This window comes from Hippocampus zosterae, chromosome 4, assembly GCF_025434085.1.
Source record: "Hippocampus zosterae strain Florida chromosome 4, ASM2543408v3, whole genome shotgun sequence".
In the NCBI taxonomy this organism is placed as follows: domain Eukaryota; kingdom Metazoa; phylum Chordata; class Actinopteri; order Syngnathiformes; family Syngnathidae; genus Hippocampus; species Hippocampus zosterae.
The window spans coordinates 9,562,255-9,580,920 of record NC_067454.1 but is presented as its reverse complement, the minus strand read 5'-3'; the positions used below and the strand labels follow the sequence as shown (position 1 = coordinate 9,580,920).

Here is an 18,666-nt window from a genome sequence, read left to right as displayed (position 1 = left end):
TTAGTTTTTAATTACGTATGCTCGGATGCAAATCTGTGCTCCGTTCGGTGAGGGAAAAAAAATCATTGATGATTCAGCTTTTTGAGACACTTTTTCCCTCATTGTCATGCAATGTGCCTTCACCTCATTCACATTTTACATTTTTGCAACACTTCTGACAGAGGGGAAAGAAGGTGAGAAAAAAAAGACTCATTTGAATTCAGGTAGCGCAGTTCACATATTATCCTGAAGAGCGGGTTGACTTCTTTTTACACTTCTATAGCAATGTGGAATAGTGAAAATGTCAAAATAAACAAATGAATAAATAGACCACAGTGTCATATAAGCTCGGACAAAGAGAGTCATATTGTTTATATGAATAATAATAATAAGATATCCTTTATTCGTCCCACACTGGGGTAATTTACAGCCTCCAGCAGCAAGAATGTATGTAGAAAGAAGAAAGGAGAAAGAGAAAAAAAAATTAGCATTGGTTACCTTAATGTTACATTTCTATGACAGCAAATGCTAAAATGTTAAAATTCCACGTGCAGTTCTGTACAAGGTTGACGTTGACCTTGATCGTGGAAGACGTTTGTCGTAATTCATGTGTTTTGAAATACAAATAAAATGGGGGTGAACCCGTGTCCTGGATTTGGTCGTGGTATGAAGTACACTTAATTTGTCAAATTGGCCACTATTATTTTCTGTAAAATTTTTAATGGAACTTTGGATTTGACTTCAGGTTAGCAGACTGTACAATCTCAAAGAACTGCCTAACATAAAACTAATTAGGTAAAAAAAAAAATTATGTGTGTGTGTGTGTGTGTGTGTGTGTGTGTGTGTGTGTGTGTGTGTGTGTCTGTGTCTGTGTGTGCGTGTGTGTGTGCGTGCGTTCTCTGTGAAAGCATGCATGAACTCGACATGACAAATCACCTAATGGAAAGCACCGCATAACAGAACAATGGAACAATAGCGGCGATGACTATTGTTCGAGAGACTCTTCCAGCTGCAGGTGGGCAAAGGCAGTTAGGAAAACTTAAGATGACTGACAACGCGTCAGTCATCGACACGTTAAAAGAAGACAGCAGAAGGGGATGAAGTAAGAAAATTGTGTTTAGGCATGGTGGGGGAAGTGTGTGTGTGTGTGTGTGGGGGGGGGGGGGGGGTTACCTAGTCTGCTCCAGGACACCAGTGGCTTGGGCTGGCCCTGCGCCATGCACTCCATCACGGCTGGACGGCCGAGCAGCACTGTTGCATTCTGCGGCGGTGCTACGATCAGAACTCTGTTCAGGGCTCCTGCAGAGCCTGGACAACAAATGATCACAGGAGTGCAAAGGCTCTCTTGAAACTGCTTCATTTCTTTGTCATTATTGTTCTTTCGCCCCGCTCCTCAAAAAAAAAAAAAAAAAAGAGGTAATTTTGAGGGTTTTCTGAAAAAAAAATGTATGGTGGGGAGAACAAAGACATATACGAAACACATTCTTCACTTTCTTACATGATTGTAGTTGTGTTCATTGTTCCTTTTTCTTCACATTTTAGCCTTTGACTGAAAGCTTAAGAAAGATGGCGTATAACAGTTCTTTGCCGAATTCAATTACTGTGGGACCCCTATTCTCCAATTAATTTCTTCTAACATCTGTTGCAGAAATCTGCAGTTCATCCCAATCGTTATTTTTTCTGGGACTTTTTTTTAATGCTATCCTAAATACTGTACAGTATTTAAAACACATACTATTGATTACAGGTCTGTAATTGACCATGTACAGCAAATAAAGATTTAAGATGAGTTACAGGATTTCGGACATGAGGAAGATGGAGAGCGCTCTGAGAGGCTCGAGGACATTGATCGGAATGTCGTTTTTCAGGAATCAAAGGGGGTTTCGACGCAGCAAGAATTTCCAAGGTTTCAGTTGCCCCTTCATGGAGTTGTTCATATGTCAAGTGCCACTTATTTCGAAGCCACCTTGAAACCATCAACCGGTGTCAACGAGGAGAAATTCAAAGGGAGCAGGTTATTTTCATAAGATATAAACGCCATGGCAACTAACACAAATATCTGAATTTGAAATATCACCTGTTAAATGGTAAAAAGACTTCTGAGGAAATTAAGACCAATGTCTCCTTTCAGCAGGATTGACTTTCACTTTCCGCAGTTCAGCTCTGCGCCGTGTCGAAACTGCTAAAAACCAAATCGGGCTGAATGAAGCATTCAAAACAAGAGAACCAATTGCGGGAGACCCACTGTGTCCTGTACAAAGCCCTCTGAAGAGATACATTTTATTCATGAGAAGACTTAGAGCGGCAATCATGCGGTGAAGATTGCGGTGTAAAATAGCAACTTTCATATTGGCTACATCATGAATACTGCCGCTCCATCTGAAAATTTGTAGCGCTGCGGATTTGCATTTGTACTTTTGCGCTGTTATCTGTAAATCAAGAACCGGTTGAGAGCGGAATATCAGCGGGCTTCCTACTGGGCATAAAGGAACCTCGGTAATTTGAATCCGCAGCTCCAGATCGGGCAAACGTTTGAAGCACAGTGATGATGGCATGAATAAAGTCTTTTTGTCAAAACCATTCCGCAACCTCCCGCGATTGACCAACGACTTCATGCTGTGCAGAGGGAGGTATGACATTCCAGTCGGTTGGTTGATTTAAATTAAAAGGCAGATTCTCCGCGTGAATTTGATGTCTCTATTTTTGTTGTTGTTGGTTTTTTTTTTTTGTATGCTGCCTGTGTGTCTTTAACAAGTATATTTTTCCAAGTATTTGAGTGAGAAACCACAATGGTGATCAAAATTCTAAAAACTGGGGATAAATAAGATGAAGTTTGTTAAGCCCATTGAATTATACTGGTGGCATCAAGTGCACAAACATTTCAAGTCGAGTCAATGTAGATGTGAAATTACCGTAGTTAACATTAAAAATGGGTAAAAGTTCATGTTTATGCAGAAAACATGTTTTGGCATAAAGTGTTCCACTTGAATCATCTCATCTCCATATTTTGTGATTTTTTTTTTCAAGATAAAACCAAAACGTCATCTCGAGGTACAGTAATCCAACGGGATACTGTTCTGTGTTGTATCTCGTATTTTTATTCTCTAATCATACTTACGCATAGTAAAGAATTTACCAAACAATTAATGCCTGCGTGCGTTCAAGTGTTTTCATAAATTTAAATGTGTTCAAGCATGCGAGAGGGGTACTTCAAAAACGGATTGCTCTTCAAAAAACTTAATGCGGGATCTCGACAGAGTATTGTGACCCACACATACATTTCACACGGCTGAAGTGAAGGACTGTATAAACCACAGTTAAAAATGTCCTCAGAGAAACCTGAGACCGACCTGCAGTGACAGTGAGCTGCGCCTCGTGACTGATGTCCCTCCTGGCAGAGTTGAATGCAACACAGCGGTAGGTGCCCTCATCCTCTCTGGTCACCTCCAGAATCTGGAGCACGCCAATTGGAAGGGAAATGAACCTGCTTCACACAGGGAGAAGATGAGAAAGAAAAAGCGAGACGGGAGTCAGAAGCTGAATACAAACAAGACGCAGGGAGTCGACACAGCCGAGTCAAGTCTGCGGGATCCCGACTCTGTCCTCTCAAAGCGTTGATCCTCCTCGTTAAAGCGGGAAACCATTGACTGCAGTCACAACATGAGCGTTGTGACTAGAATATGAAAACTCCATGAAAACATGAAGATGGAAAATGAGCTGCAATTCTGGATGGAGGACTTGCACGAATGGACAATGAAAACCATGTTGCTGCGAATAAAGGTCAGCGGTATTTAATTGGGCAAAAAGGTTAATTAAATGTTATCATTAAAACAATCACAAAAAAACGGACTAGCAATGTTTAATGTGTGGGATATGATCGCTCGACCGACCCATTAAACAAAGTTCAACTTCTTAAATTACACTTAAACTTAGTAAGTATTCTTGAACACATGTTCTCACATTCAGTCACGAAATGTGACTCTCCAGTGTAAAATTACACTGGCAAGTTCTCCAAATTAGAGGCACAGAACACTTTGCTTCAAGCAGTTTATTTGTCACTCCAGGCTTGAAATTTGCTCGAAAAGTGACACATAAGGTGGAGAGTTGTTGAGTGCGCTGATGGATGCTTCACTCAACTGTGGCTGTTTCGTTCATGCTTTACATCTGCTTCATATGTTTCACACAACACTTATATGACTTATCCCCAAAAATGATCGCAAATGTTATTTTCGCCCTGGAAAATTTTCCAAACCCTCTTGTGAAAACCCATTTAAAAAATGCTGGGGCGTGAATGATGAACCGTAGCGATTTCCCAAAATAGTTTAACATCATTTGAAAATCATATTTCAATATTACCTTTAAAAATAAAATATACACCAAGGATGTGCGAGGACACCACCTTGCAACCATAAAAATAAAAATTATTACTTCCCTCTTCACCTAGGAAGGTGGAGGTGAATGGTCAGTTGTGAATCGGTAGATCACTCGAACTAGGTATACTGTACCGTGAAATAGAACCAGGAGATAGACAAAATATAGACAAAAAATGAAAAAAAACAACAAGCCTATGAGGAGTAACAAAAAAAGACCCATCATCGCAGCAGCGAGGGAAGACAAAAAGCCAGCTCAAGTTGACGGGCCATTAGCAACGGCCGAGGTGTCCGAGCCTCATCTCACCCACGGGCCCTCGTAAGCATCAAGCTGCTCGCAGGTCACACGGGGCTACGCCAGCCATTAGTGACGAGCCGGGTGCGAGAGAGCTGGACACAACCACCAAATGGCCCAGGCACGACTAAGTCATGAAGCTCCCCGGGACATAAACAACACGGGAAATAAACAACATCACAACAACGCCTCCGCAAATATGTCGCTATTGCCCTGAATACTTCACAGTGAACTCATTTAAACATGCAGTTGCGACCCGACACTTATATGAGAGAGTGCTAATGCTCTCTGTGTATTTTGAATCTATATAATACATGAAAGTCACTTTTGGAATCGCACAACTGAAATTATGTTGATTCACATTAACTGCAGGAAAGGAATACAGTGGTAACTCTGCTTACGAACGTCTCTTCATCCGAAATTTAACGCCTCAGAAGGAAAATATTGCCTCTTGTTACGAAAGACATTTTTCTAGCTATGAAAGGTAAAAATACAGTATGGGCTGCTCCTCGCAGCTCTGAGTTTCCGGAACGTAACATACTCATAGCTGCTCTGCCATTGGCTATTGGCGAGCATCATTCTGGCATCCCACTGGCGCCGAGGGACCTCTACCATACGAGTCTGAGTAGATGGATGGAAATGTTTCTCTCGTCAGTCGAACCTCGAGCCATGAGACATTCTGATAGTTAGACGTAAATGTGAATCACCCAGAATAGTGTTCACCAGTCGGGCGATCGCTCACGATGCCGATGTTTGCCTTGGATATTTTCAAAGTACTGTACCGACAAAAGCAAACGTCCTCGGATCAGTTCTACAAAACACCAGGCAAAAAACACTTCTGAGAGAGAACATGAACTAAAGAGGGTAAAAGCAATGAGGACAGAGTTAAAAGTTAAATGACCATCATTGTTATTCTTTATTATCTTCAAAGCCCTCCTCAAAACTCACTTGTATTCTTTGGGGTTCGACTCAGCATGACTTAGATTTGTTCTTGATTGTACTGTTTGGTGCTTTCTACCGCCTTTGTTACCGATTTGTCTTACTGTTTATTGTGCATGTTAAATCGCTCCATGTACAGCACTTTGAATGCAGCGATGGCTGTTGACTTGACTTGACTTATTTGTTATTAACATGATGCACAACTCTCATTATTGTGCAACAATCTAATTGTAACACAGATTTGTGACTTAATTTGATACATTCTTATGCTTCAGAAAACTATTTCTGAATTTTTTGTAAGGGAGCGGGGCTTGGAACGGATTAGGGCATTTACATGGAAAACACGCCTCAACTTAAAATATTTACGAGTTAAGAACTTTCTTCCAGAACCAATCAATGTCATAAGTAGAGGTACGACTGTACAAGTGATCAAATCTATTTCTAAGCGTGGCTAGAGCATGACAACTTCCTGTCCATTATATAATATGGAAAAAAAAGAAAAAAAATCAAACTCTGAATGAACCTGTTTGTTGTCTTTATAACAGGATAAAGTGCCCATGTGAAAAGGGGCCTCTATTTAAGCAACGAGCCTATCCAAAACGTTTTATTTGCAGAATTTATCACCTTGAAAATCAATTAAAAAGGAAAAGAAACTGTCAATAAAGAAAAAAAAGATATGTAACACAAGCCCATCATATTCAGAGCACCTTATTATGCTCATTGTATTCGACAAACAGTAAAAACCACTTAAGTGAATTAGCTTGATAACCAAGGTCATAGCACAGGCATAGTTGACTTTATTGTACCCCGCATTGTGGTAATGAATTCTATCAGAGAACCCTCTTGAAGACATTTCATAGAAAATGTGATGTATTACGATTTTGTCATTAATTAACAGGAACAAAAAAAAAAATGAAACAAGGAATGTTAATGGAGTTTTAGCCAAGTGACCAACATGCATCACTTGGAATCGTCTGACTGCAATCAGTCCGTGGGATGACATTCACGCGCACGCCTGTTAATAAAAGTGGACCATTTGCAGTCTAGACTCAGGCTATTTATTGATGAATCAATTGTGCTTCTGTGACACAAATCAGCAGCAAATCCCACAAACACGGACGCGAGCCGGCGAATACCATCGGTCTCGCCGTTTTATAACCCGACGGATATTTGTAGCCGTGCTTTACCTCGAAAGGCATTTGTTCTGGCCCTCCCCCCGCTTTCCCCAAATAAATTGGTGAGCCTCAGCACCAGGTGCATGTTCGCTGGTAAATTTTCAGGGTCACTCAATGGCAGCCCATCGAGTGTGGGGATGAAAAAATGGATCCCAACACCATATCATCTCTTACCGCAAAATTGGGTGGACATGATAATATGACGTGAAAAATCTCAAGGACCCATGCATTACGTTTTGGGGGTTATAATTAGCCCACTCCTCTACTCAGGTATTCCGCAAGCATTGCGGCAAGTCTGGAAACTTGAGCAAATGAAAAAAAAAACCACAAGAAGAACATATTACAAATAAGAGGCATAAAAGCAATTGAAGCCGAGTCACCTTGGGTCCTGGGGGACAGCGACTTTGTCCTTTTCCCAAGTAATTACAGGTGTGGGCACGCCATCGATCTGGCACTCGAAGCGAGCAGCCCCCCCAGCAGGTACCGTCTGAGGTGAAGGCTCCTGACGGAAGGAGGACATACCTGCGGAAGGAGAACATGGCGGTTACACGCGTGCCGCGCTACCATTCGTGCACTTTTGCTATGTCGGTCGCTGGCTCTGTGACACAGTGCAATTATCTCAAATCCCTTCCCGACAGTGCCAATATACGCAGCACACTTTTCATAAAGGCAGTCTGATCAGGGTGGGAAAGGCACTTGCAGCATCCACTTGTACCTTGAGTGAGTTCAAAACAGATACTGAGACTTCCCGAGCTCAGTAAATCACAATGTATGCTTAATGTATCAAGTCATTCATAACTTGAACCTTATTCCAATTAGCTCCTCTCCACACGGGACATAACACCAGATCTGAATATATTCGGAAGTTAATCGTGCACACAGGGATCATTGACTTTTGGACATATGCCTCTGAAACATAATTCTTTTTTTAATAAGGCACTTTGGTTTTTACCAAATAGCGACTGCCCACATTGTGCTGGAGGAAAAGTTTATTCTGCACCAACTAAGTGGAGTTAAACATCACGATTGGGACAAAGCCCTGGGATTTAATCTAGTGTGGCGGGATTACTTTGTCTCTTTAGTCGGAATTTGCTGGCAGGGCTCCAGTGTTCACAGCTTCCCACTTTCACACGCAGGGGGGAACGCTTCCTGCTAAATAATGCTGAGCACCAGGGGGCAGCAGCGAGCATGATGTTCGGGTCAAAGGTGCTTTTATCTTTGACCCCTTCCAGCAGACTTTTTTTGACTGGGGAACAGGACTATTTGGCCTGTGGCCCTTTTGGAAATGGAGAGGAGAAAAATTCCATTGTATTCTGACACCTGGACAGTTGTTTTCAGCCTGCTCTCCCAAGTATCATGTACAAAAAGTATTTACATATTTTGGGTTTCCCGAAAGACTAAAAAAAAAAACATAGTTCAGCCAACTTTTACTATAATTTTTCAGAAAAAAAATCGAGATCAAGTGTCCGTTTATGTACAATGATTGACCTAAGGTTAGGAGATAGGGCACTCAATGACGTAACAATAAAAATATTCAATATACTCATTTGCTATGTATCCTCTTTTGTCAAGAGTTACCAGTGTAATGCTAGGTACTGGTCTCTTTTTTTTTGGGGCCCGGGGGGGGTTCTATTTGAAAAATAGGTGCTGAAAAAACAGATTTAAAATCTTACAGCCTGAATACACAACATTATTTTTGAGAATGTTCACATGCTATTGACAAGTTACCGTAAAGCTTTTTGCGTGACAGCAGGACAACCCTGGAATGGATTCTTTTTCAAATTCCATTCTTTCCTTTAGTAGATAGAGAAGAACTATATTCATTCTAAGAGGTCTCACAGTATTAATTACATTACTTTTTGATTTAACATGCCACACTTTGCCGATTACGCAACTATCATTCATAATTACTGGACACCATTTTTTTTCCTTCGAAATCTTTTCAGAAAACTAACATTGACTTTTGTTTGGCAAGCTTCGCAGGATGGGCTGATGATTAAGCTTCCATCTCTTACATCACCAGGTAAACACATCAACTCTATTGGCACCCAAGTGGCCGCCGTGCGCGTGTATGTAAAGTAGAAGCACAGCTGACCAGGGAGAGAACACAATAATCTCTTAAATTTTTGTTGTTTTTTTTTCTCCATGATGCAATGCATGTGTTTGGGAACAGAGCGAGTCCACCAGGGACCTATCAGAGCTCAGTGTTCTTTTCATGCTTTTAATGGTTGACATCATCGTAATACGTGCAATATGAATTCACCCAGTCTCCCCGTGTCGGTATCAGCCTCTGCCCCCACTCTTTGGCCCCGTAACTATCAGAGTGAAGCTATTATCCTGCTACCTCCATTTGTGCAAGCAAGATAATCCATCCATCCGATGACCTCCTTTCAGGACTGTTAGTTTTTTTTGGTGAGTGTTGCACATTGAAACCTCATCAAACATTACTCTGGTAAAACTAAAGTATTGGGACATACAGGTGTAGCCATAAAGCTAACACGGACAAGTGAAGAGGATTTTGGTCACATATTATAACATACGTGTCAACTCATGGTTTAGCCATAGTTCATACGGATTTTGTGGTGAATCTTACGTATATGGCCGTATCGCACAAATCATACGGATTCTGAAAATGTCCGTTCCCCCCCGCAACAGGTAGTTCCGTTTGCTTTTGCCCAGAATGGTGCTAGTCTACTCGAATGCTTTCATTTCCGGTAACTTCCCTGTAAATCTGATTTACTGGAAAGTTCCCGGACATTGTATTATGGAGATCTACAATAAATATCATTGAAAATGTTGTGGGTTTTTTTCTGCCGATATTTTGACATATAAAATGCTTTGGGATGTTATCAGGATTTTCTGCTCTTTATAAGGATTTTTTGGGTAGTTTATACAGGTTGGCGCTCCAAAACGTTGACAAGTATGTTATAAGATAAAGACTGGAGACAAAACCAACATTATTGGGTGAGTTAAAGGAAGGCATTTTCTCACAGGTATTGATAAAATATTAGGTTGAGTGATTTAACAAATCATCATGGCTAGCCTGCTCGTAGACGAAAGTACGCTTAGCATTGCAATCCCAAAATGGTTACATGAATGTTTTTTTTAATCAATTAATCTGTTTGGATTGGATTGGATACAACTTTATTGTCAAATATGCTGTATGTGTAACATACATACAGCACAGATGACATTTCTTCCCTCTCAAAATAAAACAAGAGGAGCCGCTGCGGGTGTCCACGCCGCTATCAAAAGAAATCTGTTGAGATGTCAACTTTCAGTTCATCCAGCATGGATGCTTTGGGAATGTGGGAAGGATTTCATAGTACTCGCACATGCGGAGAACATGCTAGGGACTGTGATGCAGACCAAAAAAACTCAATTTTGTTTTGTTTCGCTCGCTCATCCAATTTTCAATTATGAAGATAAACCTTCGATGAGAATGAAGACATACTTACTGTAGATTCATTTTGGCAGGCCATAAGGAATGAGATTTAATAGGCCGATGCATTTCCAGAGCCGTATTTTTTGCAGGGATGTCATTATGGAATGTAATATGCAGGCCATATGTTGTCGCTTACAATTTAGTTCTTTCCATTCAAATCTACACTGCCGGTCACATTCTTGTACATGGTACCACTGGGGGAAAAAAAGCAGGTGGCTCGGGGAATGCGCTTTCACAGATGCGATGTGAGATGGGCTGTTTTTTTTCCCAGGCAAGAGGAGAACATCCTCTCAATGTCAATGTTAAAGCACTTTGGCGTCGACCTCTCGATGCGCTGATCAAATCTCCCTCCATAGAGCCTTCAGCACTGATTTAATTCAAACACCACACGCACACAAACAGATTGAAGGTCACTCGTAATGGTCTCGGAAACCTTTCCCTTCACCATGACTACTTGCCGCCGCCATCCGCCTCCCCTCCATTCACGCGACGAAGCCACCCCCCCTCCCCCCACCCACACCTCATCCTCCGCCACCACCCGCCTTATTGTCCCTCCAACAAGAGCTCCTTATAAATAGGCATGTGACAGCTGACAAAAGCGCGGGCATCCGCAAAGTACAGGGTCTCGTTTTACACAAAGCTAACGACTCAATAAAGACGACCTCCTAAGAGCCGCTGACAAAGAAGCCCTCCTTGGAGGGGGCCATTAAAAAGCGTCTCTCTGTCCTCTCATCTCACAAAGAGACGAAGATCCTCCGCGAGGGACAAACACCTGCAGACATTCTTTCATAACCTTCCTGACTGTTGCGTTTGAAGGAATGCGCTTGTTGCAATTGAAGTCTTTGTTGTCATATAGGGTCAGATGTGCGTCGCTTATGCAACGACTGCTTATGCAGTGGAACTTTCACAGTTGGGACAGTTGAAGTTGTTCCGTGCTCCTGTGACAATTCTTCCCTTCGGAAATGTCACCTGTTCTCCAGGTTACAACTGTTGCTATCTTTCACCTATCCCATCCTTTTTTTAGGACTGTACCCCTCCTATACAGTTTAAACATATTTAATTACATTACAAAACTAGTGCTGGGCGAGTATAGCTAAAAGGTATCGGGCCGATAATTAGCCTAATAACAAGTTTTTGGGCACACGTAAAGGTTGCCAATACCAGCGACCGATACATCAAGCAAAACAAATTTGACAAGTCCTTGCAGGAGATGGCGCCCCGTTGTCACCAGTTAACAGAAATACACAAAGATCTTTGTTCATAGTTGTTTGTCACTGCATTACCGTATTGGCCCGAATATAAGACAGCCCTGATTGTAAGACGACCCCCTCTTTTTCAAGACTCAAGTTTGAAAAAAGACTTTTTGAACACCAAATTAGTTTTTATACAGAAAATAATTACAGTACATCTGAAACAACTGATTATAACAATACATTTGAGAATAAAAGCATGTTATTTTGCATCATTCAAATCTTAATATCTGAACATTAAAATATGTAAACTCGAGTGCAATCACATTCGTAAATGAATGGGTTCTGTTTTTTTTAATGTAAATGACATCATAATTTCATAATTTCTCCTCAGCTGCTGGTTAACCTGGCCACTTTTCTCCAGATTGTCGCTGTGTTTCTCCATTTTATGTTATCTCTTCTATTATTTTCTTCTCTTTTCTTTCTTACCGTTATGTTTTTCTTCTTCTTCGTGCTACAGCTATTTTTATTTTCATTCTTCGTGACAGCGGTTCACTTTGGCCTGGGGAGTCAATTTCAGTATTCGCTTCAATGATGTATGGCGCCATCTGGCGTCGTCAATGGGTATGAGGTCTAGACCCCGAATATAAGACGACCCCACTTTTTAAGTCTTATTTCAATGCAAAAAACACCATCATATATTTGGGACAATACGGTAATTGAAATTTAAGGATCTAGTGGTGACACTTAATATTGTATCGGTACTGGTGAGTACTCAAGAGTGTATACTCGTACTCGTATAAGTCAGGAAAAAGTGGTATCAAAAATACAACACTAGCGCAGAAACGGTACAAAACAGGCAGCGAGTGATGCCCCATACCATTTGAAGAGATTCAGTCAAAGGAGGACACATAATGATGTAATCCATGGGAAGTGTTTCAATATCAATATGATTCCTCTGTGTATCTATTCAACAACAACGACAGCAACGAACATAGTCGTGGTGAAATAGGAGTTCAGAGCAATGAGGGAGGACTCCAATTCAACTGAAAAGATGTTTTTTTTAAATCATCAATCCCTACAGAGTAACAGTTTTCGGGTTCATGATGCATGTCACATGCACATTGGACGGCCACTTACTCGCCAGCAGCACATTGACAGTCCGGCTGGTCAAGGCTCCATGTGCATTGGCGCTCACACAGCTGTAGCCTCCCTCCAGGGCCTGAGGGGATGCGCCATCCTTGGAGGATAGCAGCAGGAAGAGGGAGCGGTCAGCGAGATACCGCTGCTCGTCGCTCCCCTCCGGAGGAAGGGGCTGGCCCTCATGCAGCCAGGTGATGTTGAGTGGCGTGTCGCTGGCCCCCAGATTACAGTCCAGCTTGAGGGGGGAACCCGGCTCCAACACTACATGGCTGGGTCCGGCCCCGCAGCTCAGCTCCACCGAAACAGGCTTATCTGTGCAATGGAAAAAAAATGCTATCATAGATGTGGACTGAATGAACTCTCAAGGTGGTGCTGTAACCGCAAAGAGGAAGCCCAATTTAGCCAGTCAGAAGCCGTGGAAAGAAGTCATTTCTGGAAGAGGCACAATAACAACCACAGTGAACTGGAGAAAGGGGGACTCATACATCTGTTCTACGAATGTAGAAAAATAACTTTTAAAGTGGTGCTAAAACACCTAATTGTAAGGTCATTTTTATTAATGGGCAACCAGAAGAAAATAAAGACGATGAATATAGTATATTAGCCATTTGACCTAATCAGAGGTGGCAACAAATAAGTTCCAGAAAAGGCATAATAATGAAAACAGTGAACTGATAAAAAGGAATTATACTTAAAGACAGCATATATAATGTATGTAACCATATCAGCCAATTTTCACCAATTTTCACCAATCAAGGACTGCAAGAAAGTCCCTGGAAACAACAATTTGTAATCAATCTGTGTGCAAGCCGCAAGCTGTAAGTCGATGACGGTTATTTGAAGTGCAATGCATTGCTTGGAATGACTTGCTGCTGCACAATCGTGACGCCCCATAGCAGCCATTTGATGAGTCTTGATTTTGACTCAAACATGACATTTTTTCCTTTCACTGATCGGATGATTGCATAATGGCTATCGGGCCAACTTGTCATTTCACAGGCAGGGCTTCGATGGAGTCAATAGTGCTGGTAGCACGCGCACTCAAGAACACACACACACACACACACATAGTACTCGATATGCACGCATGAATCGAGGAGGGGTGTCATTTCTCAGGTGGGCTGTTATCGTGGACAGAGTGGAGTCGAATGAGGAAACCGAAAACGAGGAGCGGGAGGGGGCTTTTGGATTGAAACGGGCACAGACGCTTCGAAAGGATTTGGATGTCAGCAGCAGAACATTAAATTTAGAGTGGGCAAGTCCAGGAGCCAGAAGTATTGGGATATGAGTCACAGAGTGCCTCACAAGCCACACTGAAATGAGATTTTCTGCATATTACTTATGAAGAGAGGAAATCTTTTATCTTAATCCTGTTTATGGGTGCTCTGAAATGAATTGGAATACAACGTTGTAGGATACCGTCCATCCATGCATCCCTTTTCTGAACCGCTTTATAAATCACAAGGGTCGCCGGGGCGTGCTGGAGCCCATCCCAGCCGTCTTCGGGCAGTAGGCGGGGGACACCCTGAACCGGTTGGCAGCCAATCGCAGGGCACACAGAGACGGACAACCATCCACCCTCACACTCACACCTATGGACCATTTGAAGTGTTTAATCAGCCTGCCATGCATGTTTTTGGAATGTGGGAGGAAACCGGATTACCCGGAGAAAACCCACGCAGGCACGGGGAGAACATGCAAATTCCACACAGGAATGCCGGAGCGGGAGTCGAACCCGGTACCTCTGCACTGTGAGGTTGACGTGCTAACCAGTCGGGATACCGTTTGATACCAATTTCTTCAGATTTAGTTTTACTTCATTCTCATAAGTAATATCTTGCTTCTTTGACAAATTTAATGAAAATGTTGTTCGATATTGGTCAAAAGTGCAAACCATTTTTCCAGTGGTTGTTTGACGATATTGTTTGACTTTTGAATTATCCCATAATAGTTCTTTTTGAGTTGGTATTGAATTCTATTTTCTCGTGACGGGACCTGTCAACCTTTCAATATTTTTGTGACCATATGCAAAAGGGTTTCAACAACATAAAAACATGTCAACAGTAATACAAAAAGAAGTTTAACTGCAGATCAAAACAACAGAGCAGCTATTCAACTTTAACTTTGTGGACGGGTCACTGACCTTGGCGAATACTGCTTTTCTTGGGAGGGGCGTCTTTTCACAAAAAGCAAAAAGCAGATCATTTTCAGCTTTGCTTTCCATTGTTATTATTAGGACAGACATCTGTACTGCTTTTCGACGCCGCCATTCCATCCATCCATCCATTTTCTCAACTGCTTTTCTTGGACCTCATCCCAGCTGACCCTGGGCGAGAGGCAGGCCACACCCCAGTCCGGTCACTATTTAATCGCTCTATCATCTAATAAAAGCAATACCGAATGACACTATATTGTTTGTAAATTGTATGAATTTATAATTGTCGACACACAGTACTGCACATGTATTCATATGTTATCTGAATCAGATTATCGTCATTTTGGTGGACGACTGCTCAGCACGCCTCACAGTCGAGATGTTCCTCCGTGGTATTTGTCTTTCCATCTACGGTATATGTATTCGATTCCAAACGTGAACACACTCGTCAGTCTCATAATTTCCTGCTTTGTCTTTGAATAAATAACATCTGACCTTCGTCGTTCAGTTGGTATATTTCCCCTGCTTTTTGAGAGTGCTTCTTAATTTGGTTCTGTGGAAAACACAGCAATGGCAGAGAAAGAAAAAAAAAAGGTAGAAGGGGTGAGGGGTGGGGTAGGGGGGAGCGGTATCTTGGGATAAAAGGTCCTAATGACTGAAGTGGGAGATAAAAACGAGCCGAAGACTCAATATCTGTGACGGACAGGCAAAACGTGATTGGTTTTCATAAAGAGTGAGGCTAAGACAGGTAAAATGGACTGCGCTGGAATTGCATGAAAAGACCACTTAAACACACACACACACGCGCACACATGCGCACGCACGCACGCACTCAGCGATGCTTCAACCTGCTATCTTGAAAAACAGCCAGGTCATTGGGTTTATCCACTGCTGCACACAGCCCATACATTTTCAACCGTTACTGCATCTTCATCCATTATGCACCAACATCTGTTAAATGATCGCAACTTAGAACAAGCGCTTGCATCAAATTCCTTAAAAATGAACACATTTATTGATCTATATAAATGAATCGGTTGCTCTCCCTTCTCAAGTCGGATGTTGTGTTTTGTTTTATGGTCCATTCTGAGCGAGGGGGGATTTAATCTTTTTGAGAGATTGTGACATTTCTGCCATCTTTGAATGAAATTGTATTGACCCATCGTCAATTTATTGTAATAGTGGTGACAAGCAGTTTTCCCAAACAGGGAACATGCTCTGGCATGAAAATTTGCACCAATTTTTACGCTGCGCGCACAAGTGCCTGTCTATAAAAATGAAGCCCAACTCATATTCAGCATCCTTTGGAGATGTTTATGAACTTTTTGAACCACTCTGTTGTACTTCAACAAATACTCTATCCATCCATTTTCCGAACTGCTTAATGCTCACTAGGGTCGCGGGGGGTGCAGGAGCCTATCCCAGCCGTCTTCGGGCAGTCGGCAGGGGACACCCTGAACCGGTTGCCAGCCAATCGCAGGGCACACAGAGACAAACAACCATCCACGCTCACCCTCACACCTAGGGACAATTTAGTGTGTCCAATCAGCCTGCGATTAATGTCATGGGAACGTGGGAGGAAACCGGAGCACCCGGAGAAAACCCACGCAGGCCCGGGGAGAACATGCAAACTCCACACAGGGAGGCCGGAACTGGAATTGAACCCGGTACCTCTGCACTGTGAAGTCGACGTGCAAACCACTGGACTACCAGGCCGCCCATATTTAAATTACCGGTAAGTGGTCGATTAATCCGTTCCCAGATTTTTCTTTCCTGGCAGATATCAGAATCATAAAAAAAAAAATCTCGGTTCAAGAAATAATGCTGTTTTGATTGACAACGGATTTCAAATGATCTCGGCAGAATCTATGAACAGAGATAATATAGCAGCAATGAAGGTACCACAAAAAATAAAAACAATTAAATTGCGGTTTTGGACTTTTTGACACGTTTTAAAAATAAAACAAAATTATTTGTCAGAACATATAATATCTTAAATCTGTTCTTTTTCTGAGGAAATTACATCTGTAGGAAGGGTGAGAAGCTCGGTCATCCATGAGCAGCTTGGCGTAGTGCTGCTGTTGCCTTCTGAACACCAATCGAGGTAGGGGGTGTTAATCCGAACACATCCCGCCAGAGGATGGCCCCCGAGGATGACCCGGGACATGCTCAAGAGACTGTCTCCTGATTGGCTTGGACACCCCCCCACCCCGCTGGAAGAATTGACTGTGGGAGGGAAGGCCGGGCTTCCCTGCTAAAGTTTCTATCTCCCCACCCCACCCCCATGACTCCACCCAGGAGAAGTGGAGGAAGAGGGATAGATGGATGGCAATATCTCTCGTTTGTCTTCTTTTTCGCAAAGTGTCTAATCAACAGTTTGTCTTCTTAGGAAATGAAGACAAGTACAATGGCAACAGTTTGAGCGGTCTGAATGATGATGCTGTAAAAATGTTACAGACATTGCTTATTACTTTGGCTTCCATGCTTCACTGATATTCATGTTCACACAATGGCAATTCAAAATGAGTTCACCGGTTTGTCGGAATCCAAAATCATTTCATCACGATTGCTGGCCAGAAGCTGAGCTGCAAAGTCGTCCCGTGGCTGTAGCGCAAAACAGTCAGTTAGTTACCCTTCCCTTACGTCACGTGTCTGTCTCAAGGACCACGGGCCAAGTGAGGCCTGCCGAGACATTTAAAGTGGCTGGCAAGAGTTTAAAATGCCTCAGTGTCTTAAAATAAATACATCTAAGCATGCATTGGCAGTAAATTACTTTTCTCACAAACCATATCCATTACGTTACCTGCAAAGTGACGGCATCATGCCACATAATTGCGGTATAAGTATCCACATCAAATGGAATTGAGAAGTACAAATTAGGGGTGTCTCAATCCGTTATTAATATTGGATATTGGTTCGACATGTACCGGAACAGCTCTAGTACAAACATACACTAATCCAAAACTTTCCAAGGACAGTAAAATGAATGCAATAGGCAGTTTCAAGACAGAAGGGAAGGCGAACAATCCGTAACAAAAAAAACCCAAAAATGATTTGAATCAGCGTTCTTCTGGCTTTCGTCAAAATGTTGTTAGAGAAATACTAAAGAGAAGAGTTTTGTCTTCAAAATTAACCTTCCATGATTTTTTTTGGTCACATTTAATGTGAAAAATAGACAGTTTGTCCATATCTTCAGTTCTTCAGTTACACGGATACCGTGAAACACTATCGCTGCATCATTATATTATTGCAACACTGTGAATTCTACCGAGACTGACTTGTGGATATATCCCTCCAACAGCGCATTCTACAAAACTACTAATTTACTTTGCAAACACATTCTCCACACACGCACACACACATACACTGATGTCCTGAATCTTTCTCCAGCTCTCTCTCTCTCTCTTGCTCTAGTGTTGGATTAATTACGTTAATGGGAGATGGAATTTTTCCCTTGATTAAATGAGGCCTGACCCCCTGCAGTCACTTCCTGATGAAGAGGCCGGGTAATCCACAGAAAGGCTCTACGATGTCCTCACACACACACACACACACACACACACACACAAAGATAACATATAGAGTTCATGCATGAAAACCTAACCAAAAGCACACATTTCAAGAGGATTTCGGTGGTGCATACGATCTTGTACAACAGAGTCCTCACCGCAATTTCAAATGCAGTAATTAGGTCTCATTAGGCTATTAAAACAACCATTACCCAGCTCAACAAGAACATCTTGTCTGCCAGTTTTCCAACTACTGAACTAACTTATATAGCTTTAGGGTCGCTGAGAATTTTGCTCTTTGAATCTCTTTGATATGATCCAAAGCAAAGGAATTAGGACTTCATTGAAGAAGGAACCACTGTGACTAAATGATGATGAGCTAGTGGGGCTGGGTCACATGGTCTAAAACGACATTTCTTTAAAAAAAAAACACACACATACAGTGAAACTCCTCTACAACGAAACC

The 18,666-nt window shown here is 42.1% G+C and overlaps 1 protein-coding gene across 3 annotated transcripts in view; it reads right to left on the bottom strand.

Moving 5' to 3' along the window:
* Positions 1 to 18,666, bottom strand: part of igdcc4 (immunoglobulin superfamily, DCC subclass, member 4) — a 53,842-nt gene that overhangs the window by 17,457 nt on the left and 17,719 nt on the right. For 2 of the 3 annotated variants that reach the window (XR_007962012.1, XM_052062834.1), the window contains exons 2-5: positions 12,534 to 12,848; positions 7,139 to 7,280; positions 3,330 to 3,466; positions 1,153 to 1,287 (exon numbers count right to left, since the gene is read on the bottom strand). Coding sequence is in view for 2 of the 3 variants with exons in the window: in XM_052062834.1 (XP_051918794.1) it covers positions 1,153 to 1,287; positions 3,330 to 3,466; positions 7,139 to 7,280; positions 12,534 to 12,848 (729 nt within the window). In the remaining variant the exon portion in view is untranslated. The remainder of the gene's footprint in view (positions 1 to 1,152; positions 1,288 to 3,329; positions 3,467 to 7,138; positions 7,281 to 12,533; positions 12,849 to 18,666) is intronic. The other variant, XM_052062835.1, reaches the window with a different exon arrangement.